The sequence below is a fragment of the Scyliorhinus torazame genome, chromosome 16 (assembly GCF_047496885.1).
Source record: "Scyliorhinus torazame isolate Kashiwa2021f chromosome 16, sScyTor2.1, whole genome shotgun sequence".
Lineage (NCBI taxonomy): Eukaryota > Metazoa > Chordata > Chondrichthyes > Carcharhiniformes > Scyliorhinidae > Scyliorhinus > Scyliorhinus torazame.
Window position 1 is genome coordinate 92,731,571 of NC_092722.1, and position 26,909 is coordinate 92,758,479.

Here is a 26,909-nt window from a genome sequence, read left to right on the forward strand (position 1 = left end):
CTACCTCCAAATCCAACACCTGGCCTGGTTCATTACCCAAAACCAAATCCAATGTGGCCTCACCTCTTGTTGGCCTGTCAACAAACTGTGTCAGGAAACCCTCCTGCACACACTGAACAAAAAACGACCCATCTAATGTACTCGAACTATATCTTTTCCAGTCAATATTTGGAAAGTTAAAGTCTCCCATAATAACTACCCTGTTACTTTCGCTCATATCCAGGATCATCTTCGCCATCCTTTCCTCTACATCCCTAGAACTATTTGGAGGCCTATAGAAAACTCCCAACAGGGTGACCTCTCCTTTCCTGTTTCTAACCTCAGCCCATACTACCTCGGAAGATGAGTCCCCATCAAGCATCCTCTCCGCCACCGTAATACTGCTCTTGACTAGCAGCGCCACACCTCCCCCTCTTTTGCCTCCTTCCCTGAGCTTACTAAAACACCTAAACCCCGGAACCTGCAACATCCATTCCTGTCCCTGCTCTATCCACGTCTCCGAAATGGCCACAACATCGAAGTCCCAGGTACCAACCCATGCTGCCAGTTCCCCTACCTTATTTCGTATACTCCTGGCATTGAAGTAGACACACTTCAAACCACCTACCTGAACACTGGCCCCCTCCTCCGACTATTACCAGAATAGTTCCAGGGATGAGAAACTTTTGAGGACAGATTGGAGAGGTTGCGGCTGTTTTCCTTGGAGAGAAGGCAGCAAAGAGGAAATTTGATAGAAATGAGGCATCATGAGAGGCCTGGAGTTCCCGCTCCTGAGGATTGAGAACCAGAGATTTCAAATAATTGGAATGAGAAGCAAAAGAATATGAGGAAAACAAACGGGAGGAATGTGCAGGGTTACAGGGCGAAATATCTTAAGTAGCCGGAGGAATTGTCCGCTGTGTGGGCCTGCAGTACCGGAGTGAGCCGGAGTAGCGCTGTTTCGGAAGAATGATCTGCTGTGTGGTCCTGCAGTTCCGTGGCGAGCCGGAGCGGCGTTGTACCCGGAGGTAGTCTGCTTTGTGGGCCTGCAGTACCCGAGTGATCCGGAATAGCGCTGTCCCCGGAGGAATAATCTGCTGTGTGCTGCTGCAGTACCGGAGTGAGCCGGTGTAGAGCTGTCCCTGGAGCTTCGGTGCTTGGTCGCTTGTGCGCAACTGCTGCCCCCTCTTTCCGGCCGCTGTTGTACTGCCCGGTCACACCGAGCCGCGTGTCCCGCTCCGTGTTCCAGAAATGCCGGCTCGACTCAGGTGCCAGCCCCAGGACCTGGAGCACAGGATGGAACCCGAGTCCGTGAGCAAGAAGGGAGCCAAAAAAAGCAAGGTGAGGGCCGCGGCCCCGCATGGCAGAGCGGGCCGGCTGTCTGGGCTGAAGCCTCGTCCTCGGTGTAGCGCTGACGGCTCTGTTCCTGGGGCTGGGGAAGCAGTCGTTCGACCGAGGCGGCAATGTGGTGTCGGGAGTGAGCCGTGTGCCTGGCCACTGCTAACATTTTCATTTTTACTGTTTAATTGTAGGGAGATAAAGAGAAGAAACAGGCCGAAAAAAGCGAGATCTCTGAGAAAAGGTCCAAAAAAGAGGAAAATGGCCAATTGGAAGAAGTTGATGAAATTGAACTGAAACCTCCAAAATCAAAAAAACTCAAAACCGAGGATTCTAATAAAAAGACTAAAAGAAAAAGTAAAAAGAAAGAAAAAAACGGATTGATAAAAGAGCCAAAATCTGAAATCATCCCAGGCTTGAGTGACAACTGCAGTCAGTATTCAGAGGGTGAAATAGAGGTGAGAATTCAAAATCTTTCAGGAATCTGCCCTGATGATCTGAAATATGGAAATAAACTGACGAGAACAGTGTAGAATTTCCAAAGTCTAATTAGAGCAAAGAGAGGATATGAGAAAGCTCTGGCTGGTGAAAGTAGGAAAAATGCCAAGATGGGACTCGCTTAGTGCAGAAATGGATGGGGCAGAGTTTGTAAGGTGTATCCAGGAAGGCTTTTTGATGCAATATGTAGACCGTCCAACGAGGGAAGGAGCAGTACTGGAACCAAAGAAAAAATGCTGGAAAATCTCAGCAGATCTGGCAGCGTCTAGGGAAAGAAAAGAGCTAACATTTCAATGGATCCAGAACTGACTTGGCCATAGAAGACAGAGGGGAGCAAGGTAGCAGTGGAAGGATGTTTTTCCGAATGGAGGCCTGTAACTAGTGGATCAGTTCTGGGACCTCTACTCTCTGTAATGTTTATAAATGATTTGGAAGTAAACATAGTGGGTCTGATTAGCAAGTTTACGGATGATACTAAGTTTGCAAGAGTTGCAGATAGTGATGAAGATTGTCAGAGAATACAACAGGATATAGGTAGGCTGCAAAATTGGGCAGAGAAATGGCAGATGGGATTTAACCCGGACAAATGCGAGCTGATGCATTTTGGTAGATCCAATTCAGGTGGGAGCTCTAAAATAAATGGCAGAACCATCAGGAGCATACAGACACAGATCTGGGTGTGCAGGTCCACAGATTCTTAAAAGTGGCTGCACGGGTGGAAATGGTGATAAAGCATGCTTGCCTTCATAGGATGAGGTATCGAGTATAAAAGCTCAAAAAATGTTAGTTTTGAGAACGTTGGTTAGGTCACATTTGGAATACTGTGTCCAATTCTGGTCATCACACTACCAGAAGAACGTGGAGGCTTTGGAGAGAGTACAGAAAAGGTTTACCAGGATGTTGCCTGGCATGGAGGGTATTAGCTATGAGGAGAGATTGAATAAACTGGGATTGTTCTCCCCAGATAGAAGTTTATTAAATTATTCGGGGTATAGATGGGGTGAACAGTTGGAGGCTTTTTACCAGGGTGGAAATTTCAATGACAAGTGGGCACAAGTTCAAGGTGAGGAGCGAAAGGTTCAGTGGAGATGTGCGGGGGAAGTTTTTTTACACAAGAGGGTGGTGGTGGACTGGAATGCACTGCCAAGTGCATTCCTTTGGTTCCAGGTTGAGGCAGAGAGTTAGCGACCTTTAAGATTTATCTGGATAGGCACTTGAACAGCCGGGGTATAGAAGGATACAGGCGATTGGTCTAGATTGGACACGTGACTGGCGCAGGCTTGGAGGGCCAAAGGGCCTGTTCCTGTGCTGTATTGTTCTTTTGAGTCCAGATGACCCTTTGTCAAAGCTTAGCTGTACTGGTATTGGTGAATGAGCCTGGATAGTGGTTGAGGTTTCAGAGCAGTGACCTTTTGGGAGTAGTGACCATAATTCCGTAGGTTTTAGGGCACTTTTGGATAGGGATGAGGATAACCCTCGCGTTAAGGAGCTAAACTGGGGGAAGGCAAATTACAATAACATTAGACAGGAATTGAAGAATTTGGATTGGGTGCGGCTGTTTGGTGGTAAATCAACTTTGGACACATGGGAGTCTTTCAAGTGACAGTTGGTTCGGACTCAGGAAAGAAACATTGTTGAGAGAACGAAGGATAAGTTGGGAAGTTTAGGGAGCCTCGGATAACGAGGAATATTAGGAACCTCGTCAAAATGAAAAAGGAGACTTTTGTATTGTCTAGAAAGGCGGAGACAGTCAAAACCCTTGAGTATAAAGAAAGGAAAGCACTTAAGTGGGAAATTAGGAGGGGTCATGAAAGTCCTTGGCAAGTAGGATTAAGATGAATCCCAGAGCTTTTTATTCATATGTAAAAAGCGAGAGGGTGGCCGGGGAAAGGATTGGACCACTTGAGCACAGTGGGGGGAATCTATGTGATGAACCAAAGGGAATGGGCAAGGTACTAAATGAGTACTTTGCATCAGTATTCACCAAAAAAAGGGACTTTGTGGAAGATGATTCTTGGGTAGGGTGTGGGGATAGTCTGGATCATGTTAACATCAAAAAGGAGGAGGTATTGAGTCTTTTAAAAGATATTAAGGTACATAGTTCCTGGGCCGGATGGGATTTACCCCAGAATACTGAGGGAAGCAAGGGAGGAAATTGTTGGGGCCTTGACTGACATCTTTGTATCCTCATTGGCTACAGGTGAGATCCCAGAGGACTGAAGAATAGCTAATGTGGTACCGCTGTTTAAGAAAGGTAGCAAGGATAATCCTGGAAACTAGGCCGGTGACGTTAGTAGGTAAATTATTGGAGAGAATTCTCAAGCACGGGATTTATACCCATTTGGAAACAAATGGATTCATTAGCGATAGGCAGCATGATTTTGTGAAAGCGAGGTCGTGCCTCACTACCTTAATTGAGTTTTCTGAGGAGGTGACAAAGATGACTGATTTGGGGCGGACGGTGGATGTTGTTTACATGGACTTCAGTAAAGCGTTTGACAAGGTGTCTCATGGCAGACTGATACAAAAGGTGAAGTCACCAGGGATCAGAGGTGAGTTGGTAAGATAGATACAGAACTGGCTCACTCGCAGAAGGCAAAGGGTAGCAGTAGAAGGGTGTTTTTCTGAATGGGAGGTTCTGACTAGCGGTGTTCCACAGGGATCTGTGCTGGGGCCTCTATTGTTTGTAGTATACATAAGCGATTTGGAGGTTAATGTAGCTGGTCTGATTCGTAAGTTCGCAGATGACAGCAAGGTTGGTGGAGTGACAGATAGTGTTGAGGATTGTCAGAGGATGCAGCAGGACATAGGTTGGAGACTTGGGCAGAGAAATGGCAAATGGAGTTTAATTAGACAGTTGTCTGAATAGGTAGTATGTGCAGGGTTACGGGGAGAATGGAGGAATGGAATGGTGATTCAGAGATGATAGGCCAAATGGCCTCCTGCACTGTAACAATGTTGTAAATTTGCACTCATTGGAAGACTGGTTTTACCAGTGCATCGCACTTTGCCCATTTGCCTTCCTGCCATTCATTTCCTGTTAACATCTATTATTGATGAGCTGGGACATTTCCTGTGTTCCAGGTGAGTGGGATGTGTTTTCTCTGACATCGCATGCTGCTTGTGCCAATGTACATGTGAGGTGGGGTTATTCATTGACAGGACGTGGGCATTGCTGGCTAGGCCAACATTTATTGCCCATCCCTAGTTGTCCTTCAGAATGTGGCGATGAGCTGCCGCTTTGAAGTGACGCAGTCCATGTGTTGTAGATACCCCCACAGTGCTGTTACAGAGCAAATTCCAGGAATGTTACCCAGCGACATTGAAGGAATGATGGTTTATCTCCAGGTCAAGATGGTGAGGGGAACTTTTAGGTGGTGTTCCCATGTATCTGCTGCTCTTGTCCTTCTAAAGGTTCGTGATTGAGGGTTTGGAAGGTGCTACCGTAGGATTTCCTGAAGTGCATCTTGTAGGTGGTACATAAGGCTGCCACTGTTCGTCGGTGGTGGAGGGTTTGAATGTTTGGATGACATGCCAATCAATTATGGTTAGCACTGTTGCTTCATAGTGCCAGGGTCCCAGATTCTATTCCCGGCTTGTGTTACTGTCTGTCCGGAGTCTGCACGTTCTCCCTGTGTCTGAGTGGGTTTCCTCCGGTTTCTTCCCACAAATCCTGAAAGACATGCTGTTAGGTAATTTGGACATTCTGAATTCTTTCTCCGTGTACCCGAACAGGTGCCGGAATGTGGCGACTAGGGGCTTTTCATGGTAACTTCATTGCTGTGTTAATGTAAACCTACTTGTGACAATTATTTTTCTTTTGAAAAACATTTTATTAAGGCATTTATAATTTTATAATAGTAAACAGTGCAAATACAAATATAAACACAGTGCAAAGACCGTCTCCCTCCCTCAAGTCCTACCTCTAATAATCCAACTCTTACACCCCCCCCTCCCTCCCCACCACCTCTGCTGATAGTTTTCTCCAAAGAAGTCGACGAACGGCTGCCACCTCCGGACGAACCCTAGCATTGGCCCTCTTAGGGCGAACTTTTATTTTCTCGGCTCTGAAATACCAAGCCATGTCACTAAGTCAGATCTCTGAATTTGGGGGCTTCGAGTCCCTCCACGCTAATAATATCCGTCTCCGGGCTACCAATGAGGCTAAGGTCAAGACGTCCGCCTCACTCACCCCCTGGACTCACGGATCTTCCGACACTTCGAAAATCGTCACCTCTGGACTTGGCACCACCCTTGTTTTTAACACAGTGGACATGACATCTGCAAAAACCTGCCAAAATCCCCTAAGAAGCTTAGGGAAGCTTGGGTCACGCCCAAAACATATGGACATGGTTTGCTGGTCCTCTCGCACACCTGTCCACTATCCCAAAAAACTTGCTCATCCGGGCCACTGTCATATGTGCCCGGTGTACTTGTGACAATTATTAATAATTGGGCTGCTTTTGTCCTGGATGATGAGTGTTGTTGGAGCTGCACTCATCCAGGCAAGTGGAGAGTGTTCATCGCGCTCATGACTTGTACGTGGTGGGCAGGCTTTCGGGAGTCAGGACGTAAGTTTCTCACCACATTCCTATCCTTTGACCTGCTCTGATAGACAAAGTATTTATACCACTAGTTCAGTTCAGTTTCTGGTCAGTGGTGGATGCTGATAGAGAATGGACCTGGGTGAGAGGAAAATGACTTTGTTCAAAATGTCCTGGTTTCTTGTTGATAATCTTTCCAGAATGTATGTGTGAAGATGTATTGAATGTTTTAAACAACAATGGTGACATTTTTTTAATGTTGATTTATAGGAGCTAACTCCAGAACAGAAAGCAGGGGCCTTTTCGAACTTCAAGATTTCGCAAGAGACTATTGAACTGCTAAAGGGTATGCGTTTTCTGTGTGTATTTTCTTCATTTGGAGATTAATGTTGTTTGTGATCTCCCTGACTGCTGGCAGTATTTGCAAATTTCTATGAAGGACTTTCAATTCCACAGTCACCTATGATGATAATTTACTTATTTCAAGCTCTTTAGTCTTCATTTTCTGCTTTATCCAACTGTTTCTGCACTTGAAATCCCTGTGCTTAGTGCCAGTGTTGCTGACTCTGATCCTGAAGTCTTGTTGGACATTTGAAGCTCTGCTTTCTCCCAATCCCAGTGGTTGTTAGCTTACAAAGAACAAAGAAATGTACAGCACAGGAACAGGCCCTTCGGCCCTCCAAGCCCGTGCCGACCATGCTGCCCGACTAAACTACAATCTTCTACACTTCCTGGGTCCGTATCCCTCTATTCCCATCCTATTCATGTATTTGTCAAGATGTCCCTTGAATGTCACTATCGTCCCTGCTTCCACCACCTCCTCCGGTAGCAAGTTCCAGGCACCCACTACCCTCTGTGTAAAAAAAACTTGCCTCGTACATCTACTCGAAACCTTGTCCCTCTCACCTTAAACCTATGCCCCCTAGTAATTGACCCCTCTACCCCGGGGAAAAGCCTCTGACTATCCACTCTGTCTATGCCCCTCATAATTTTGTAGACCTCGATCAGGTCGCCCCTCAACCTCCTTCGTTCCAGTGAGAACAAACCAAGTTTATTCAACCGCTCCTCATAGCTAATGCCCTCCATACCAGGCAACATTCTGGTAAATCTCTTCTGCACCCTCTCTAAGCCTCCACATCCTTCTGGTAATGTGGCGACCAGAATTGAACACTATACTCCAAGTGTGGCCTAACTAAGGTTCTATACAGCTGCAACATGACTTTCCAATTCTTATACTTAATGTCCCGGCCAATGAAGGCAAGCATGCCGTATGCCTTCTTGACTACCTTCTCCACCTGTGTTGCCCCTTTCAATGATCTGTGGACCTTTACTCCCAGATCTCTTTGACTTTCAATACTCTTGAGGGTTCTACCATTCACTGTATATTCCCTACCTGCATTAGACCTCCCAAAATGCATTACCTCACATTTGTCCGGATTAAACTCCATCTGCCATCTCTCCGCCCAAGTCTCCAAACAATCTAAATCCTGCTGTATCCTCTGACAGTCCTCATCGCTATCCGCAGTTCCACCAACCTTTGTGTCGTCTGCAAACTTACTAATCAGACCAGTTACATTTTCCTCCAAATCATTTATATATACTACAGACAGCAAAGGTCCCAGCACTGATGCCTGTGGAACACCACTGGTCACAGCCCTCCAATTAGAAAAGCATCCTTCCATTGCTACTCTCTGCCTTCTATGACCTAGCCAGTTCTGTATCCACCTTGCCAGCTCACCCCTGATCCCGTGTGACTTCACCTTTTGTACTAGTCTACCATGAGGGACCTTGTCAAAGGCCTTACTGAAGTCCATGTAGACAACATCCACTGCCCTACCTGCATCAATCATCTTTGTGACCTTCTCGAAAAAAGTTTGTGAGACACGACCTCCCCTTCACAAAACCATGCTGCCTCTCACTAATACGTCCATTTGCTTCCAAATGGGAGTACATAGAACAATACAGCGCAGTACAGGCCCTTCGGCCCACGATGTTGCACCGAAACAAAAGCCATCTAACCTACACTATGCCATTATCATCCATATGTTTATCCAATAAACTTTTAAATGCCCTCAATGTTGGCGAGTTCACTACTGTAGCAGGTAGGGCATTCCACGGCCTCACTACTCTTTGCGTAAAGAACCTACCTCTGACCTCTGTCCTATATCTATTACCCCTCAGTTTAAAGTTATGTCCCCTCGTGCCAGCCATATCCATCCGCGGGAGAAGGCTCTCACTGTCCACCCTATCCAACCCCCTGATCATTTTGTATGCCTCTATTAAGTCTCCCCTTAACCTTCTTCTCTCCAACGAAAACAACCTCAAGTCCATCAGCCTTTCCTCATAAGATTTTCCCTCCATACCAGGCAACATCCTGGTAAATCTCCTCTGCACCCGCTCCAAAGCCTCCACGTCCTTCCTATAATGCGGTGACCAGAACTGTATGCAATACTCCAAATGCGGCCGTACCAGAGTTCTGTACAGCTGCAACATGACCTCCCGACTCCGGAACTCAATCCCTCTACCAATAAAGGCCAACACTCCATAGACCTTCTTCACAACCCTATCAACCTGGGTGGCAACTTTCAGGGATCTATGTACATGGACAGCTAGATCCCTCTGCTCATCCACACTTTCAAGAACTTTACCATTAGCCAAATATTCCGCATTCCTGTTATTCCTTCCAAAGTGAATCACCTCACACTTCTCTACATTAAATTCCATTTGCCACCTCTCAGCCCAGCTCTGCAGCTTATCTATGTCCCTCTGTAACCTGCTACATCCTTCCACACTATCGACAACACCACCGACTTTAGTATCGTCTGCAAATTTACTCACCCACCCTTCTGCTCCTTCCTCTAGGTCATTGATAAAAATGACAAACAGCAACGGCCCCAGAACAGATCCTTGTGGTACTCCACTTGTGACTGTACTCCATTCTGAACATTTCCCATCAACCACCACCCTCTGTCTTCTTTCAGCTAGCCAATTTCTGATCCACATCTCTAAATCATCCTCAATCCCCAGCCTCCGTATTTTCTGCAATAGCCTACCGTGGGGAACCTTATCAAACACTTTGCTGAAATCCATATACACCACATCAACTGCTCTACCCTCGTCTACCTGTTCAGTCACCTTCTCAAAGAACTCAATTAGGTTTGTGAGGCATGACCTACCCTTCACAAAGCCATGCTGACTATCCCTGATCATATTATTCCTATCTAGATTATTATAAATCCTGTCTCTTATAATCCCCTCCAAGACTTTACCCACTACAGACGTGAGGCTCACCGGTCTATAGTTGCCGGGGTTGTCTCTGCTCCCCTTTTTGAACAAAGGGACCACATTTGCTGTCCTCCAGTCCTCTGGCACTATTCCTGTAGCCAATGATGACATAAAAATCAAAGCCAAAGGTCCAGCAATCTCTTCCCTGGCCTCCCAGAGAATCCTAGGATAAATCCCATCAGGTCCCGGGGACTTAACTATTTTCAGCCTGTCCAGAATTGCCAACACCTCTTCCCTACGTACCTCAATGCCATCTATTCTATTAGCCTGGGGCTCAGCATTCTCCTCCACAACATTATCTTTTTCCTGAGTGAATACTGACGAAAAATATTCATTTAGTATCTCGCCTATCTCTTCAGACTCTACACACAACTTCCCATCCCTGTCCTTGACTGGTCCTACTTTCCCTAGTCATTCGCTTATTCCTGACATACCTATTGAAAGCTTTAGGGTTTTCCTTGATCCTTCCTGCCAAATACTTCTCATGTCCCCTCCTTGCTCGTCTTAGCTCTCTCTTTAGATCCTTCCTCGCTACCTTGTAACTCTCCATCGCCCCAACCGAAACTTCACACCTCATCTTCACATAGGCCTCCTTCTTCCTCTTAACAAGAGATTCCACTTCCTTGGTAAACCACGGTTCCCTCGCTCGACGCCTTCCTCCCTGCCTGACCGGTACATACTTATCAAGAACACGCAGTAGCTGATCCTTGAACAAGCCCCACTTATCCAGTGTGCCCAACACTTGCAGCCTACTTCTCCACCTTGTCCCCCCCAAGTCACGTCTAATGGCATCATAATTGCCCTTCCCCCAGCTATAACTCTTGCCCTGTGGTGTATACTTATCCCTTTCCATCATTAACGTAAACGTCACCGAATTGTGGTCACTGTCCCCAAAGTGCTCTCCTACCTCCAAATCCAACACCTGGCCTGGTTCATTACCCAAAACCAAATCCAATGTGGCCTCGCGTCTTGTTGGCCTGTCAACATATTGTTTCAGGAAACCCTCCTGCACACACTGTACAAAAAACGACCCATCTATTGTACTCGAAATATATCTTTTCCAGTCAATATTTGGAAAGTTAAAGTCTCCCATAATAACTACCCTGTTACTTTCGCTCTTATCCAGGATCATCTTCGCCATCCTTTCCTCTACATCCCTAGAACTATTTGGAGGCCTATAAAAAAACTCCCAACAGGGTGACCTCTCCTTTCCTGTTTCTAACTTCAGCCCATACTACCTCGGAAGAAGAGTCCCCATCTAGCATCCTCTCCGCCACCGTAATACTGCTCTTGACTAGCAGCGCCACACCTCCCCCTCTTTTGCCTCCTTCTCTGAGCTTACTAAAACACCTAAACCCCGGAACCTGCAACATCCATTCCTGTCCCTGCTCTATCCATGTCTCCGAAATGGCCACAACATCGAAGTCCCAGGTACCAACCCATGCTGCCAGTTCCCCTACCTTGTTTCGTATACTCCTGGCATTGAAGTAGACACACTTCAAACCACCTACCTGAACACTGGCCCCCTCCTGCGACGTCAAATCTGTGCTCCTGACCTCTATACTCTCATTCTCCCTTACCCTAAAACTACAATCCAGGTTCCCATGCCCCTGCTGCATTAGTTTAAAGCCCCCCAAAGAGCACTAACAAATCTCCCCCCCAGGATATTTGTGCCCCTCAGGTTCAGATGTAGACCATCCTGTCTGTAGAGGTCCCACCTTCCCCAGAAAGAGCCCCAGTTATCCAGAAATCTGAATCCCTCCCGCCTGCACCATCCCTGTTGCCACGTGTTTAAATGCTCTCTCTCCCTATTCCTCATCTCACTATCACGTGGCACGGGCAACAACCCAGAGATAACAACTCTTGTTTGTTCTAGTTCTGAGCTTCCATCCTAGCTCCCTGAAAGCCTGCCTGACATCCTTGTCCCCTTTGTCGTTCGTGCCAATGTGGACCACGACAGTAGATCCTGTCTCGAAGAATTCTCTCCAGTAATTTCCCGACCACTGAAGTAAGGCCTTACTGGAGTCGGGGTCTCAGCGTCCAGTATCCGACCGTATGAATCATTGAGTGGGGTATCATATTTGAATGCAGCACTACCATTGCCAGATATCTGCTTTTTAATCAAGGTTCACTGGCAATTAGCAACCCTGACAACTTCTCTCTATGTCAAGTGTGGCTTGAATCGGCAAACTGCACAGGTTGGGGATTGAAACTGGGCCTTTTGAGATGGGATAAGTGCGGCACCAGGCACTGCCTTGACCCAATTAGCCGGTGGGCAGCCTGTTTCCAATTCTTGAAAACTCTGTACCCAGGGAGATTCAGCTGCCATTTTTGCCCCTCTTTCAGCCAGATTTATGTTACAGCAATGATATCGTGGTGCCATGTGTCGATCTGTGCCCTAGGTTCATTGCCTTTATTTACAATACCTTGTAAATATCAGTGGGCACCCCGTGGGTAGCACTGTTGCTTCACAGCACCAGGGTCCTAGGTTCAATTCCCGGCTTGGATCACCATCTGTGCAGAGTCTGCACGTTCTCCCTGTGTCTGTGTGGGTTTCCTCCCACAGTCCCAAAAGACGTGCTGTTCGGTAATTTGGACATTCTGAATTCTCCCTATGTGTACCCGAACAGGCGCCGCAGTGTAACGACTAGGGGCTTTTTACAATAACTTCATTGCAGTGTTTAATGTAAGCCTACTTGTGACAATAAAGATTATTATTAATTTAAAACTGGCAATTTTATGTGCTGCATGCTTTTTTAAATAAATTTAGAGTGCCCAATTCATTTTTTCCAATTAAGGGGCAATTTAGCATGGCCAATCTGCATAACCTGCACATCTTTGGGTTGTGGGAGCGAAACCCATGCAAACACGGGGAGAATGTGCAAACTCCACACCGACACTGACCCAGAGCCGGGATCGAACCTGGGGCCTCGGCGCAGTGAGGCAACTGTTATGGGCGAGGCGTTTTCAGAACCCCAAAATGTATCATGGAGTTCAACCAACCTCTCCCTTTAATGGATTTGTTGCTTTTCCTAGCACACGGCTTTTTCCCTAGGTGTGGGATTACAATTATGGACACGTGGGTTTTTAAACACAAAACACTGTTTATTCCATGAACTCAACTTAACATCTTAAATAAACATTGGATCCCTTAACACCCCTTACTTCAAAGATAACTCAGAAAATATTGCAACAGTAAATCATTCCTTAAAATGTTCCTTCAAACTTCCAAGAGACTTAACACCTTTAAACAAAATCACATCAGGTTAAAGGCTTCACTATTATAAGTTTAAATCACCCAAATGATTCAGAGATGGTCTTTTATGGTAGAGATCCAGCTCACTGCAAAACACAGACACACCCAGCTCTTTTCCTCCAAACTGCAAAACTAAACTGCAAAATGGCTGACCTGACCTCCGCTCCACCCACTCTCTGACATCACTGTTTTCTTAAAGGTACGTTGCTTAAACATCCATGTCTTAAAGGTACTCTCACATGACACAGCAGTGCTAACCACTGCGCCACCGTGCTGCCCCTGCTGCACACTTTTTAACCTGTGCTTCCGTCTTTCGGTCACTCACTAGTTTTACATCTCCTGATCTGCATTTTCCCTTGGGTTCCCATACCATGTCATTCAAATTTGAACTCTACCCCACTCCCTCCCGTCAAACAGCACTATTAATTCTCCCAGCCAGGGCATTTGTATCAATCCTGTTCAGGTGCGGGCCATGTGGCTTATACACATCCTACCTTCCCCAGAATGATCTTGATCTCAGGAATCCGATGCCCTCCCTCCGACACCAGCTTTCCAGCTGTGTATTCTGTTGCTTAATTCTCATCGACCCACAAGCACATGGGTCTGGAAATAATCCTAGGTTTACTGCTTCAGAGGTCCTGCTTTTAAATCTCCTTCACTCCATAAAATCTGTTTGCAGGACCTCACCCCCTTTCATAACTGTGTCATTGGTACCTAAATGGGCCAGTAGACTGTGACCTCTGGCTGATCACCTCCCTCAGTAGAATATACTGCTGCTCCTCCATGACATCCTTGACCCTGGCATCAGAGAGGAAATTCTGGCTATCTCCTGATAGGTTTGTTCCATTTAGTTCAGGGGCACCCAGTTGGTTGGGGGCAGAAGAGTCTGGGATGCACTGCTTGGGAGGCTAGTGGAGGTGGGAATCCTCACAACCGTTTAAAGTTACGTGGATGAGCGCTTGATATGTCAACATTCAAGGCAATGGATCAAGTGCTGGAAAGTGGTATTAGTGTAGATTGTGTATTTTTGTCGGTGCAGACTGGATGGGCCGAAGGGTCTCATCTGTTCTTTGACTCTATGATCCACCTCCATTCCACTAAGTGTATTCCACTGGCTGCAGGTTGCCAGTGTGAATGATCTTTTATTTCTACCAATTCTACTGTCTAGCTGATAGCTGTGTCTCTTTCTGCTGACGTTTTTCCGAATAACTACAACTGTTTCACTCCTTTCGCTTGTCTGTAGCCATGTCTCAATAATTCTGACAATAGCCGAATATCCACAATGTCTCCAATTCCTGTGTTTTATTCCAATTGCTGTATAGACTTCTACTGGTTTTTTATTGCAGTTCATATTTTTAAATATTCTTACACACTCCTGTAACTCTGGCTATGTTTGTTGTCCGTTAGTTTAACTTGTCCAAGTTAACGTGCCTGAAACTAGTTCCTCTGGTGAGGGAGTCCCGAGCAGGATGGGTACAACTTTAGAATTAGCTCAGTCATTCAGGGTGGAAGTCAAAGTGCACTTTTTCACACACTGGATTGTGGACATCTGAAAACTCATAAGACTGGGGATAAATTAAATATTTCAAATCCTGAGATTAGTTTTCCATTCGATATGGGTAACTAAGAAGTAGCCTGGGACTTAATGCCCCCTGAGAGACCAAATGGTGGACCCCAGGATTTTTAACACAGCCTCAGAGTGAGCAAGCCTTGATATAGATGCCCTGACTTCCGGGTGCGGCGATGACCAGCTGAGTCGCACGTTTCGGCAGCTCCCTGTGAAACGGACTTTTGGGCTCTTGATAGGAGCCCCAACGGCAATTTTGACGGCTAAAAACACTGTGCGGTAAACCAGAAGGGAATCCCCCCTGGATACGGATGGAAAAAGGAGGAGAGAGTGGCCAGATTGCAGTGGATCCTTTAGAACAGCGGCAAGGAAGGCAAGCAAAAACCAAGATGGCGTCGGAAGGTGGCAGTTTAACATGGGGCCCTGAACAACAAGAGTTCTTGAAATGCTGTGTGGAAGAGATCAAAAAGGAAATGAAGAAAGAGCTGTTGGCCCCGATACTACAGGCGATCGAAGGGCTAAAGGAGGAACAAAAGACCCAGGAGCGGGAGCTTCGGGTCGTGAAGGCAAAGGCAGCTGAGAATGAGGACGATATACAGGGCCTGGTGGTGAAGACGGAGACGCAGGAGGCACATCAGAAACGATGTGTGGAAAGGTTGGAGGCACTGGAAAACAACGCAAGGAGGAACAACCTGAGGATTCTTGGTCTTCCTGAAGGTGTGGAGGGAGCGGACGTCGGGGCATATGTGAGCACGATGCTGCACTCGTTAATGGGAGCGGAGGCCCCGGCGGGTCCGTTGGAGGTGGAGGGAGCATACCGAGTGATGGCGCGAGGACCGAGAGCAGGAGAAATTCCCAGAGCCATAGTGGTGAGATTCCTCCGTTTTAAGGATAGAGAAATGGTCCTTAGATGGGCGAAGAAAACTCGGAGCAGTAACTGGGAGAACGCGGTGATCCGCGTTTATCAAGACTGGAGTGCGGAGGTGGAGGAGGGCGAGCTTTAATTGGGCCAAGGCGGTGCTTCATAAAAAGAAGATAAAATTTGGAATGCTGCAACCGGCAAGACTGTGGGTCACATATCGAGGGAGGCACCACTACTTTGAGACGGCGGATGAAGCGTGGACTTTTATTGTGGAAGAAAAACTGGAATGAGCGGGTTATTAAAAAGAACGTTCGAACAAAGTGGTGGGGCGAATGTGGGGGGCAAAGAGGGGTTTTATGTACTAATCCTGCGATGTGGTAACTTTTCTCTCTCCCACAGGTGGTGATGGGGGGAGGAGGGGAGGTGGAGGAGATGGGGCGTTGGCCATTGGGGGCGGGGCCAAGGGAGAAGCGCGGGCTTGGTTCCCGCGCTATGATATTCATGGCGGGAATAGAGAAGCAGGAAGGAGGGGGCGTCGCACGGTGCGAGCCGAGGTCACGGGGGGAAGCCGAGGTCAGCCAGAGTTTGCTGACTTCTGGGAGCAACATGGGGGGAGTAATTACGCCAGCGGGGGATCTAGCGGGGGGGGTGGGAGGGGGGAATTACTGGGTTGCTGCTGCTGGGGAGAGGGGGGAGCTGGTATGGGAGAGGATGGGCAGGGGGACACCGCCTGGGGGCGATACAGCTGCGTTTGAACCGGGTGAGGAGCTGGAAAAAGGTGATGGCTAATCGACAAGGGGGGGGGGTAGGAAGCCCCCCAACTCGGCTGATCACGTGGAACGTGAGAGGGCTGAACGGGCCGATAAAGAGGGCACGGGTACTCGCACACCTTAAGAAACTTAAGGCAGATGTGGTTATGTTACAGGAAACGCACCTGAAACTGATAGACCAGGTTAGGCTACGCAAAGGATGGGTGGGGCAGGTGTTCCATTCGGGGCTAGATGCGAAAAACAGGGGGGTGGCTATATTAGTGGGGAAGCGGGTAATCTTCGAGGCAAAGACTAGTGGCGGATAACGGGGGCAGATACGTGATGGTGAGTGGCAAACTACAGGGGGAGACGGTGGTTTTGGTAAACGTATATGCCCCGAACTGGGATGATGCCAATTTAATGAGGCGGTTGCTAGGACGCATTCCGGACCTAGAGATGGGAAAGCTGATAATGGGGGGAGATTTTAATACGGTGTTGGAACCAGGGCTGGATAGGTCGAAGTCCAGGACTGGAAGGAGGCCGGCAGCAGCCAAGGTACTTAAAGATTTTATGGAGCAGATGGGAGGTGTAGACCCGTGGAGATTTAGCAGACCTAGGAGTAAGGAGTTCTCGTTTTTCTCCTATGTCCATAAAGTCTACTCGCGAATAGACTTTTTTGTGCTGGGTAGGGCATTGATCCCGAAGGTGAGGGGAACGGAGTATACGGCTATAGCCATTTCGGATCACGCTCCACACTGGGTGGACTTGGAGATAGGGGAGGAAACAGGAGGGCGCCCACCCTGGAGAATGGACATGGGACTAATGGCAGATGAGGGGGGGTGTCTAAGGGTGAGGGGGTGCATTGAAAAGTACTTGGAACTCAATGATAATGGGGAGGTCCAGGTGGGAGTGGTCTGGGAGGCGTTGAAGGCGGTGGTTAGAGGGGAGCTGATATCAATAAGGGCACATAAAGGGAAGCAGGAGAGTAAGGAACGGGAGCGGTTGCTGCAAGAACTTTTGAGGGTGGACAGACAATATGCGGAAGCACCGGAGGAGGGACTGTACAGGGAAAGGCAAAGGCTACATGTAGAATTTGACTTGCTGACTACAGGCACTGCAGAGGCACAATGGAGGAAGGCACAGGGTGTACAGTACGAATATGGGGAGAAGGCGAGCAGGTTGCTGGCACACCAATTGAGGAAAAGGGGAGCAGCGAGGGAAATAGGGGGAGTGAGGGATGAGGAAGGAGAGATGGAGCGGGGAGCGGAGAGAGTGAATGGAGTGTTCAAGACATTTTATAAAAAATTATATGAAGCTCAACCCCCGGATGGGAGGGAGAGAATGATGGGCTTCTTGGATCGGCTGGAATTTCCCAAGGTGGAAGAGCAGGAAAGGGTGGGACTGGGAGCACATATCGAGGTAGAAGAAGTGGTGAAAGGAATTAGGAGCATGCAGGCGGGAAAGGCCCCGGGACCGGATGGATTCCCAGTCGAATTCTATAGAAAATATGTGGACTTGCTCGCCCCGGTACTGACGAGGACCTTTAATGAGGCAAAGGAAAGGGGACAACTGCCCCCGACTATGTCTGAAGCAACGATATCGCTTCTCTTAAAGAAGGAAAAGGACCCGCTACAATGCGGGTCCTATAGACCTATTTCCCTCCTAAATGTAGATGCCAAGGTCCTGGCCAAGGTAATGGCAATGAGAATAGAGGAATGTGTCCCGGGGGTGGTCCACGAGGACCAAACTGGGTTTGTGAAGGGGAGACAGCTGAACACGAATATACGGAGGTTGTTAGGGGTAATGATGATGGCCCCACCAGAGGGAGAAACGGAGATAGTAGTGGCGATGGATGCCGAGAAAGCATTTGATAGAGTGGAGTGGGATTATTTGTGGGAGGTGTTGAGGAGATTTGGTTTTGGAGAGGGGTATGTTAGATGGGTGCAGCTGTTGTATAGGGCCCCAGTGGCGAGCGTGGTCACGAATGGACGGGGATCTGCATATTTTCGGCTCCATAGAGGGACAAGGCAGGGATGCCCTCTGTCCCCATTATTGTTTGCACTGGCGATTGAGCCCCTGGCGATAGCGTTGAGGGGTTCCAAGAAGTGGAAGGGAGTACTTAGGGGAGGAGAAGAGCACCGGGTATCTTTGTATGCGGACGATTTGCTACTATACGTGGCGGACCCGGCGGAGGGGATGCCAGAAATAATGCGGATACTTGGGGAGTTTGGGGATTTTTCAGGGTATAAATTGAACATGGGGAAAAGTGAGTTGTTTGTGGTGCATCCAGGGGAGCAGAGTAGAGAAATAGAGGACCTACCGTTGAGGAAGGTAACAAGGGACTTTCGTTACCTGGGGATCCAGATAGCTAAGAATTGGGGCACATTGCATAGGTTAAATTTAACGCGGTTGGTGGAACAGATGGAGGAGGATTTCAAGAGATGGGATATGGTATCCCTGTCAATGGCAGGGAGGGTGCAGGCGGTTAAGATGGTGGTCCTCCCGAGATTCCTCTTTGTGTTTCAGTGCCTCCCGGTGGTGATCACGAAGGCTTTTTTTAAAAGGATTGAAAAGAGCATCATGGGTTTTGTGTGGGCCGGGAATACCCCGAGAGTGAGGAAGGGATTCTTACAGCGTAGCAGGGATAGGGGGGGCTGGCACTACCGAGCCTAAGTGAGTATTATTGGGCCGCTAATATTTCAATGGTGAGTAAGTGGATGGGAGAGGAGGAGGGAGCGGCGTGGAAGAGATTAGAGAGGGCGTCCTGTAGGGGGACTAGCCTACAGGCTATGGTGACAGCCCCATTGCCGTTCTCACCGAGGAACTACACCGCAAGCCCGGTGGTGGTGGCTACACTGAAGATTTGGGGACAGCGGAGACGGCATAGGGGAAAGACTGGAGCCTTGGGGGGGGTCCCCGATAAGAAACAACCATAGGTTTGCCCCGGGGGGAATGGATGGGGGATATGGAATGTGGCAAAGAGCAGGAATAACGCAACTGAAAGATCTGTTTGTGGATGGGAAGTTCGCGAGTCTGGAAGCGCTGACCGAGAAATATGGGTTGCTCCAAGGGAATGCATTCAGGTATATGCAACTGAGGGCTTTTGCGAGGCAACAGGTGAGGGAATTCCCGCAGCTCCCGACACAAGAGGTGCAGGACAGAGTGATCTCAAAGACATGGGTGGGGGATGGTAAGGTGTCAGATATATATAGGGAAATGAGGGACGAAGGGGAGACTATGGTAGATGAACTAAAAGGGAAATGGGAAGAAGAGCTGGGGGAGGAGATCGAGGAGGGGCTGTGGGCAGATGCCCTAAGCAGGGTAAACTCGTCGTCCTCGTGTGCCAGGCTAAGCCTGATTCAGTTTAAGGTATTACACAGGGCACATATGACTGGAGCACGGCTCAGTAACTTTTTTGGGGTGGAGGATAGGTGTGCGAGGTGCTCGAGAAGCCCAGCGAATCATACCCATATGTTTTGGTCATGCCCGGCACTACAGAGGTTTTGGATGGGGGTGACAAAGGTGCTTTCAAAAGTAGTAGGAGTCCGGGTCGAACCAAGCTGGGGGTTGGCTATATTTGGGGTTGCACAAGAGCCGGGAGTGCAGGAGGCGAGAGAGGCCGATGTTTTGGCCTTTGCGTCCCTAGTAGCCCGGCGCAGGATATTGCTAATGTGGAAAGAAGCCAAGCCCCCGGGGGTGGAGACCTGGATAAATGACATGGCGGGGTTTATAAAGCTAGAGCGGATTAAGTTCGTCCTAAGGGGGTCGGCTCAAGGGTTCACCAAGCGGTGGCAACCGTTCGTCGAATACCTCGCAGAAAGATTGACGGAATGGGAAAAAGAAGGCAGCAGCAGCAGCCCAGGAGGGGGGGAGGGGGGGGGGGGGGGGAGGGGGGGGGGGGGGGGGGGGAGGAGGAACCAGAAGGACTCTCAGGGTTGTTAATATATACTGTATAGTATGTATAGGTCGTTGCTACAGATAATTATATATTGGACTGTTAAATTATATTTTTGGAGAGTGTTACTTGTGACAAGGCAGTTGCCAATAAGGGCTAGTTTTCATTTTTGTTATTTATTATTTATTCATTTTTTGTTTATAAAATAGGTCATTGTTATTTGTGTTGTTATAATATTGTGTAAAGGATGCACAATGTACTGTGTTGGTTGACCAAAAATTTTCAATAAAATATTTAATTAAAAAATAGATATAGATGCACTGCTTCCCCACAGTACAGGCAGTTTCATAGCTAGCAGCTTTCTGCTGTACAAGTACACTTACTTTGCCAAAGTGCCTTTGGGACAAGCAGACTCTGAGCCAAGCTTCAATTGCCAACCGAGGTAAATAATAGCTCAGATTGGGTTATTTTTCGTGTGCTTTACATTGCCAGCTTTGAAGTGTGAGTATTGCTAAATTGTTCCTTCTAATCTGCTGCATTCCTCTGGTTGCTGCCCTATAGGCCGAGGCGTGGCCTACTTGTTTCCAGTACAAGCACAGACGTTCAACTGCATTTATGATGGGGGTGATTGTGTGGCACAGGCCAGGACTGGCACCGGCAAAACCTTCTCATTTGCCATCCCGCTGGTGGAAAAGCTGCAGGTCGAGTCTGCTGACTGGAAGAGAAATCGACCTCCCAAGGTAAATTAACCACCAGTCGGACTGCTGGAGGACCTTAAGACCATAACTTATTTCTTTTGTCCAGGGATGGGTCTCTCCCACTTAGTGCATAGTGAGCACCAGGATAGAAACTCGTTGGATTCAAGTGTGGAGAGTGATGTTCCTGTCCCACACTTGAGTTTGCGTATTCTTGTTGCCATTCAAAATCTCGTCCAAATGGTCATTTTTCACGTGCCTGGAATGTGAACTTTCTTGTTTTGTCAAGTGTCTGGGTGGAATGTACATCCTGCAGTATTGTAGGGAGATGTGGGCAAGCCATGTGATGGACACAAGTGTGTGGCTGCAAAATCTTGAGCTCCACGAGTTTCGGAACTCAGTGGTGGCTGGAATCACTGTTGTGCATCCACAAGGTGGAGAATTGTGCTTAGCACATTCAGCCTATCAAGACTGCACCGATCCACTCGCCCACTATCCACAACCTAAATTGCATATTCCTGCAATCCACCCAACCTGCACATCTTTAGACTGGGAGGAAACCCACGCAGACATGGGGAGAAAGCGCAAACTCCACACAGACCGTGACCCAAGGCTGGAATTGAATCTGGGTCCCTGGCGCTGTGAGGCCTTTGTGTCGCCCCACCTCCCCTTTAGGAAGGGGGTTTCACTAGAGGTGAAAGGGGTGAAGCCAGGCAGCCTAAGAGAACCATGAAGGGTCCTGCAGAAGTCCACTGAGCCTATCATGCCACTTGCTAATCAGTTTCCCATTGATAAAAGTGAAGGTGATAGTTCCTCGGGATTGCAGCCAGTGCTAAGTCTGGCATCATGGGTGGCTCAGCTGCACGGGGGTAGGAAGATGAGTTGAAGAGCAATCATGATAGGGGATTTGATAGTCAGGGGATAAGATAGCTGTTTCTGTGGCTGTAAATATGACTCCAGGCCAGTGTGTTGCCTCCCTGGTGCCAGGCTCAAGGAAGCCGTGGCGTGGTTGTTCGACATCCTTCTGGGAGAGGGCCAGAGATCGTGATCCATATTGGTACCAATGATATAGGTCGGAAGTGGGATAAAGTCTTCAATGCAGAATTTAAAATTAGTTAAGAATGAAATGAAAAAGCATAGCCTCAAAAGCAATAATCTCAAGATTACTCCCAGTGCCATTTGCTCGTGAGCATTGGGATAGGGGTATTCAGTGATTGACCATGTGGCTAGAGAATTGCTGTAAGAGAGAGGTCAGCAGACCGGTTCTGGAGCAGGTGGGACCTGAGCACGCTTGATCGGTTCCTTGACAGGGCCCGGGCCAATATCCTCACGGAGATTTGTTAGTGCTGTTGTGAAGGATTTAAACTAGAGAGGTAGCTCATTGGAAGGAGAAAAGGTTTGCAGAAGGCAAATTAAACCAAGGTTAACACCAACCAAGCTCAGAAGCCAGAATCATGTTAAAAAGACAACGTTCCGGAACTCTTCCTGAATGCGCACAGGTAGAGGATTTAAGAGGACTTACGGTGGCGGCATGTAGTGGAGGTCACACATTGGGTGGCTCCCACTAGGGTTGTTGTTTTTCTGGCCCGTTTCACCCAATTTTGGGGGGAACCTTTATATGAGGCCAGGAGGGGACATGAGAAGTCTTTGGCAGGTAGGACCAAGGATAACCCTAAAGCTTTCTATATCAGGAATAAAAGAATGACTAGGGTAAGAGTAGGGCCAGTCAAGGACAGTAGTGGGAAGTTGTGCGTGAAGTCCGAGGAGATAGGAGAGGTGCTAAATGAATATTTTTCGTCAGTATTCACACAGGAAAAAGACAATGTTGTCGAAGAGAATACTGACTACTAGACTAGACGGGCTTGAGGTTCATAAGGAGGTGTTAGCAATTCTGGAACGTGTAAAAATAGACCAGTCCCCTGGGCCGGATGGGATTTATCCTCGGATTCTCTGGGAAGCGAGGGAGGAGATTGCTGAGCCCTTTGACTTTGATCTTTGTGTCATCATTGTCTACAGGCATAGTGCCAGAAGACTGGAGGATAGCAAATGTTGTCCCCTTGTTCAAGAAGAGGAGTAGAGACAACCACGGTAACTATAGACCATTGAGCCTTCTGTTGTGGGCAAAGTCTTGGAAAGGTTTATAAGAGATAGGATTTATAATCACCTAGAAAGGAATAATTTGATTAGGGATAGTCAACACGGTTTTGTGAAGGGTAGGTCGTGCCTCACAAACCTTATTGCGTTCTTTGAGAAGATGACCTAACAGGTGGACGAGGGTAAAGCAGTTGATGTGTATATGGATTTCAGTAAAGCGTTTGATAAGTTTCCCCACGGTAGGCTATTGCAGAAAATACGGAGGCATGGGATTCAGGGTGATTTAGCAGTTTGGATCAGAAATTGGCTAGCTGTAAGAAGACAGAGGGTGGTGGCTGATGGGAAATGTTCAGCCTGGAGTTCAGTTACTAGTGGTGTACCACAAGGATCTGTTTTGGGGCCACTGCTGTTTGTCATTTTTATAAATGACCTGGAGGAGGGCGAAGAAGGATGGGTGAGTAAATTTGCAGATGACACTAAAGTCGGTGGAGTTGTGGACAGTGCGGAAGGATGTTTCAGGTTACAGATAAGCAGCAGAGCTGGGCTCAGAGGTGGCAAATGGAGTTTAATGCAGAAAAGTGTGAGGTGATTCATTTTGGAAGGAATAACAGGAATACAGAGTACTGGGTAAGATTCTTGGTAGTGTGGATGAGCAGAGAGATCTCGGTGTCCATGTACATAGATCCCTGAAAGTTGCCACCCAGGTAGATAGGGTTGTTAAGAAGGTGTACGGTGTGTTAGCTTTTATTGGTAAAGGGATTGAGTTTCGGAGCCATGAGGTCATGTTGCAGCTGTACAAAACTCTGGTGCGGCCGCATTTGGAGTATTGCGTGCAGTTCTGGTCGCCGCATTATAGGAAGGATGTGGAAGCATTGGAAAGGGTGCAGAGGAAATTTACCAGGATGTTGCCTGGTATGGAGGGAAGATCTTATGAGGAAAGGCTGAGCGACTTAAGGCTGTTTTCGTTGGAGAGAAGAAGGTTAAGAGATGACTTAAATCTGTAATACAGGATGATCAGAGGATTAGATAGGATGGACAGTGAGAGCCTTTTTCCTCGGATGGTGATGTCTAGCACGCGGGGACATAGCTTTAAATTGAGGGGAGATAGATATAGGACAGATGTCAGAGGTAGGTTCTTCACTCAGAGAGTAGTAGGGGCGTGGAATGCCCTGCCTGCAACAGTCGTGGACTCGCCAACATTAAGGGCATTTAAATGGTCATTGGATAAAAATATGGATGATAATGGAATACTGTAGGTAGGGTTTAGATTGAGTTCACAGGTCGGCGCAACATCGAGGGCCGCAGGGCTTGTACTACGCTGTAATGTCCTATGAGCTGAATTCAGTAAAGTTCTGGGAATTGGAGGATGTCGAAAACCCGACGGAAGAATACGGCACGAAGAGGAACGAGCGCTAGTCTGAGTTTGGTGCAGAGTTCTGTGGGAGGAAAGGTGGCGGGAGCAGGCTCGCCGGGTGGGGCTCTGGCCATTACTGTGGACACGCTTACTGAGCATTTTGAGCGACATGGGAAGGACATGAAGGGAACGGTCAAATAACAAAGTCCGGCTCTGGGGCTCAGAAGGGAAGGGGGGAGATGAGGAGAGCACTAGTTATAGGGGACTCAATAGTTAGAGGTACAGACAGGCGGTTCTGTGGGCATGGGCGAGACTCTCGGATGGTTTGTTGCCTCCCGGGTAGCAGGGTCCATGACGCCTTGGATCGTGGCTTCAGGGTCCTTTGGAGGGTGAGCAGCCAGAAGTCGTGGTGCACCTTGGTACCAACGATGTAGGTAGGAAAAGGGGTGTAGATGTAATAAACAAGTTTAGGGAGTTAGGCTGGAAGTTAAAAGCCAGGACAGACAGAGTTGTCATCTCTGGTTTGTTGCCGGTGCCACGTGATAGCGAGGCGAGGAATAGGGAGAGAGTGCAGCTGAACACGTGGCTGCAGGAATGGTGTAGGAGGGAGCGCTTCAGGTATTTGGATAATTGGAGCGCATTCTGGGGAAGGTGGGACCTGTACAAGCAGGTTTGGTTGCATCTTGAATCAGAGGGAACCAATATCCTGGGAGGGAGGTTTTCTAGTACTCTTCGGGAGGGTTTAAACTATTTTGGCAGGGGAATGGGAACCGGATTTGTAGTCCAGCGACTAAGGTAGCCGTATAGTGAGGCAGCGGGGAAGGTAACACTGACAAAGGAGAGTACTTACAGGCACAGAGATGGATTGAAGTGTGTGTACCTCAACGCAAGATGCATCAGGAATAAGGTGGGTGAACTTAAGGCATGGATCGGTACTTGGGACTACGATGTGGTGGCCATCATGGAAAATTGGATAGAAGGGTGGAAATGGTTGTTGGAGGTTCTTGGGTATAGATGTTTCAATAAGATTAGGGAGGGTGGTAAAAGAGGTGGGGGGGGGCATTGTTAATTAGAGATAGTATAACAGCTGCAGAAAGGCAGTACGAGGAGGATCTGCCGACTGAGGTAGTATGGGTTGAAGTCAGAAATAGGAAAGGCCATCTTTGATCTGTGCGCATTCAGGACCCTGACCTTCCTGTTGCTTGCCATTTTAACAAAAGACCCTGCTCCCATACCCACATGTCTGTTCTTGGCCTGCTGCAATGTTCCAGTGAAGCGCACCGCAAACTGAAGGAACAACATTTCATCTTCCGGTTAGGCACGCTACAGCCTTCCGGCCTGAACATCAAATTCACCAGCTCTACCCCACCTCGACCCATTTGTTTTCATTTCATTTTAACTGTCTTTTACCATTTCTTTCTTTCTTAATATACATTTAATTCCCCCAATCTTATCCACCTTTCCTTCACCTTTCTCCTCTTTGCTTCCCCTCTCCCCACATCTACAGTTCATCCTCTGATGTTAGTTTCCCTGCTGTTTGACCGTTCACATCTTTTGTCCTCTCTGGGGACTGCCATTCACACTCTTTCCCCTTGGTTTCTGTGGCCATTAGCACCCGGTTTCCCTGGGTTTGTGGCTATGACTCATCTTTCATTCTCACTCCACAGTATAAATATTTCCCACTTTCTCTGTTAGCTTTGACAAAGAATCATCGGACTCGAAACATTAGCTCTTTTCTCTCCCTACAGATGCTGCCAGACTTGCTGAGATTTTCCAGCATTTGCTCTTTCGTTTCATAGGAAAGGAGCAGTCACCTTGTTGGGAGTTTTCTATAGGCTCCCCAATAGCAGCAGAGATGTGGAGGAACAGGTTGGGAAACAGATTTTGGAAAGGTGCAGAAGTCTCCGGGAAGTAGTCATGGGTGACTTCAACTTCCCAGATATTGAGTGGAAACTCTTTAGATCAATTAGTTTGGACGGGGTGGGGTTTGTGCAGTGTGTCCAGGAAGCTTTTCGAACACAGTATGTAGATTGTCCAACCAGAGGGGAGGCCATATGAGATTTGGTACTTGGTAATGAACCAGGACAAGTGACAAATTTGTTAGTGGGGGAGCATTCTGGAGATAGTGACCACAATTCTGTGACTTTCACTTTAGTAATGGACAGGGGTAGGTGTTTGCAACAGGGCAAGGTTTACAATTGGGGAAAGGGTAAATACAATGCTGTCAGACAAGAACTAAAGTGCATAAGTTGGGAACATAGACTGTCAGGGAAGGACACCATTGAAATGTGGAATTTGTTCAAGGAACAGAAACTACGTGTCCTTGATATGTATGACCCTGTCAGGCAGGGAAAAGATGGTCCAGTGAGGGAACCATGGTTAACAAGAGAGGTTGAATGTCTTGTTAAGAGGAAGAAGGATACTTATGTAAGGCTGAGGAAACAAGGTTCAGACAGGGCGCTGGAGGGATACAAGATAGCCAGGAGGGAACTGAAGAAAGGGATTAGGAGAGCTAAGAGAGGGCATGAAAAATCTTTGGCGGGTAGGATCAAGGAAAACCTCAAGGCCTTTTACACACGTGTGAGAAATATGAGAAAGACTAGAGCGAGGGTAGGTCTGATCAAGGACAGTAGCGGGAGATTGTGTATTGAGTCTGAAGAGATAGGAGAAGTCTTGAACGAGTACTTTTCTCAGTGTTTACTAAGAGAGGGGCCATATTGTTGGAGAGGACAGTGTGAAACAGACTGATAAGCTCGAGGAGATACTTGTTAAGAAGGAAGATGTGTTGGGCAT

General features: G+C 47.8%; 1 protein-coding gene across 3 annotated transcripts in view; it reads left to right on the plus strand.

The window, feature by feature from the left end:
• LOC140392950 (nucleolar RNA helicase 2-like) overlaps positions 1-26,909 on the plus strand; it is a 170,931-nt gene that overhangs the window by 52,117 nt on the left and 91,905 nt on the right. For 2 of the 3 annotated variants that reach the window (XM_072478750.1, XM_072478749.1), the window contains exons 3-5: positions 1,512-1,775; positions 6,630-6,705; positions 20,535-20,713. In XM_072478750.1, the coding sequence (XP_072334851.1) occupies positions 1,512-1,775; positions 6,630-6,705; positions 20,535-20,713 (519 nt within the window). Of the gene's footprint in view, positions 1-1,148; positions 1,321-1,511; positions 1,776-6,629; positions 6,706-20,534; positions 20,714-26,909 lie in introns of those variants that run through there. The other variant, XM_072478751.1, reaches the window with a different exon arrangement.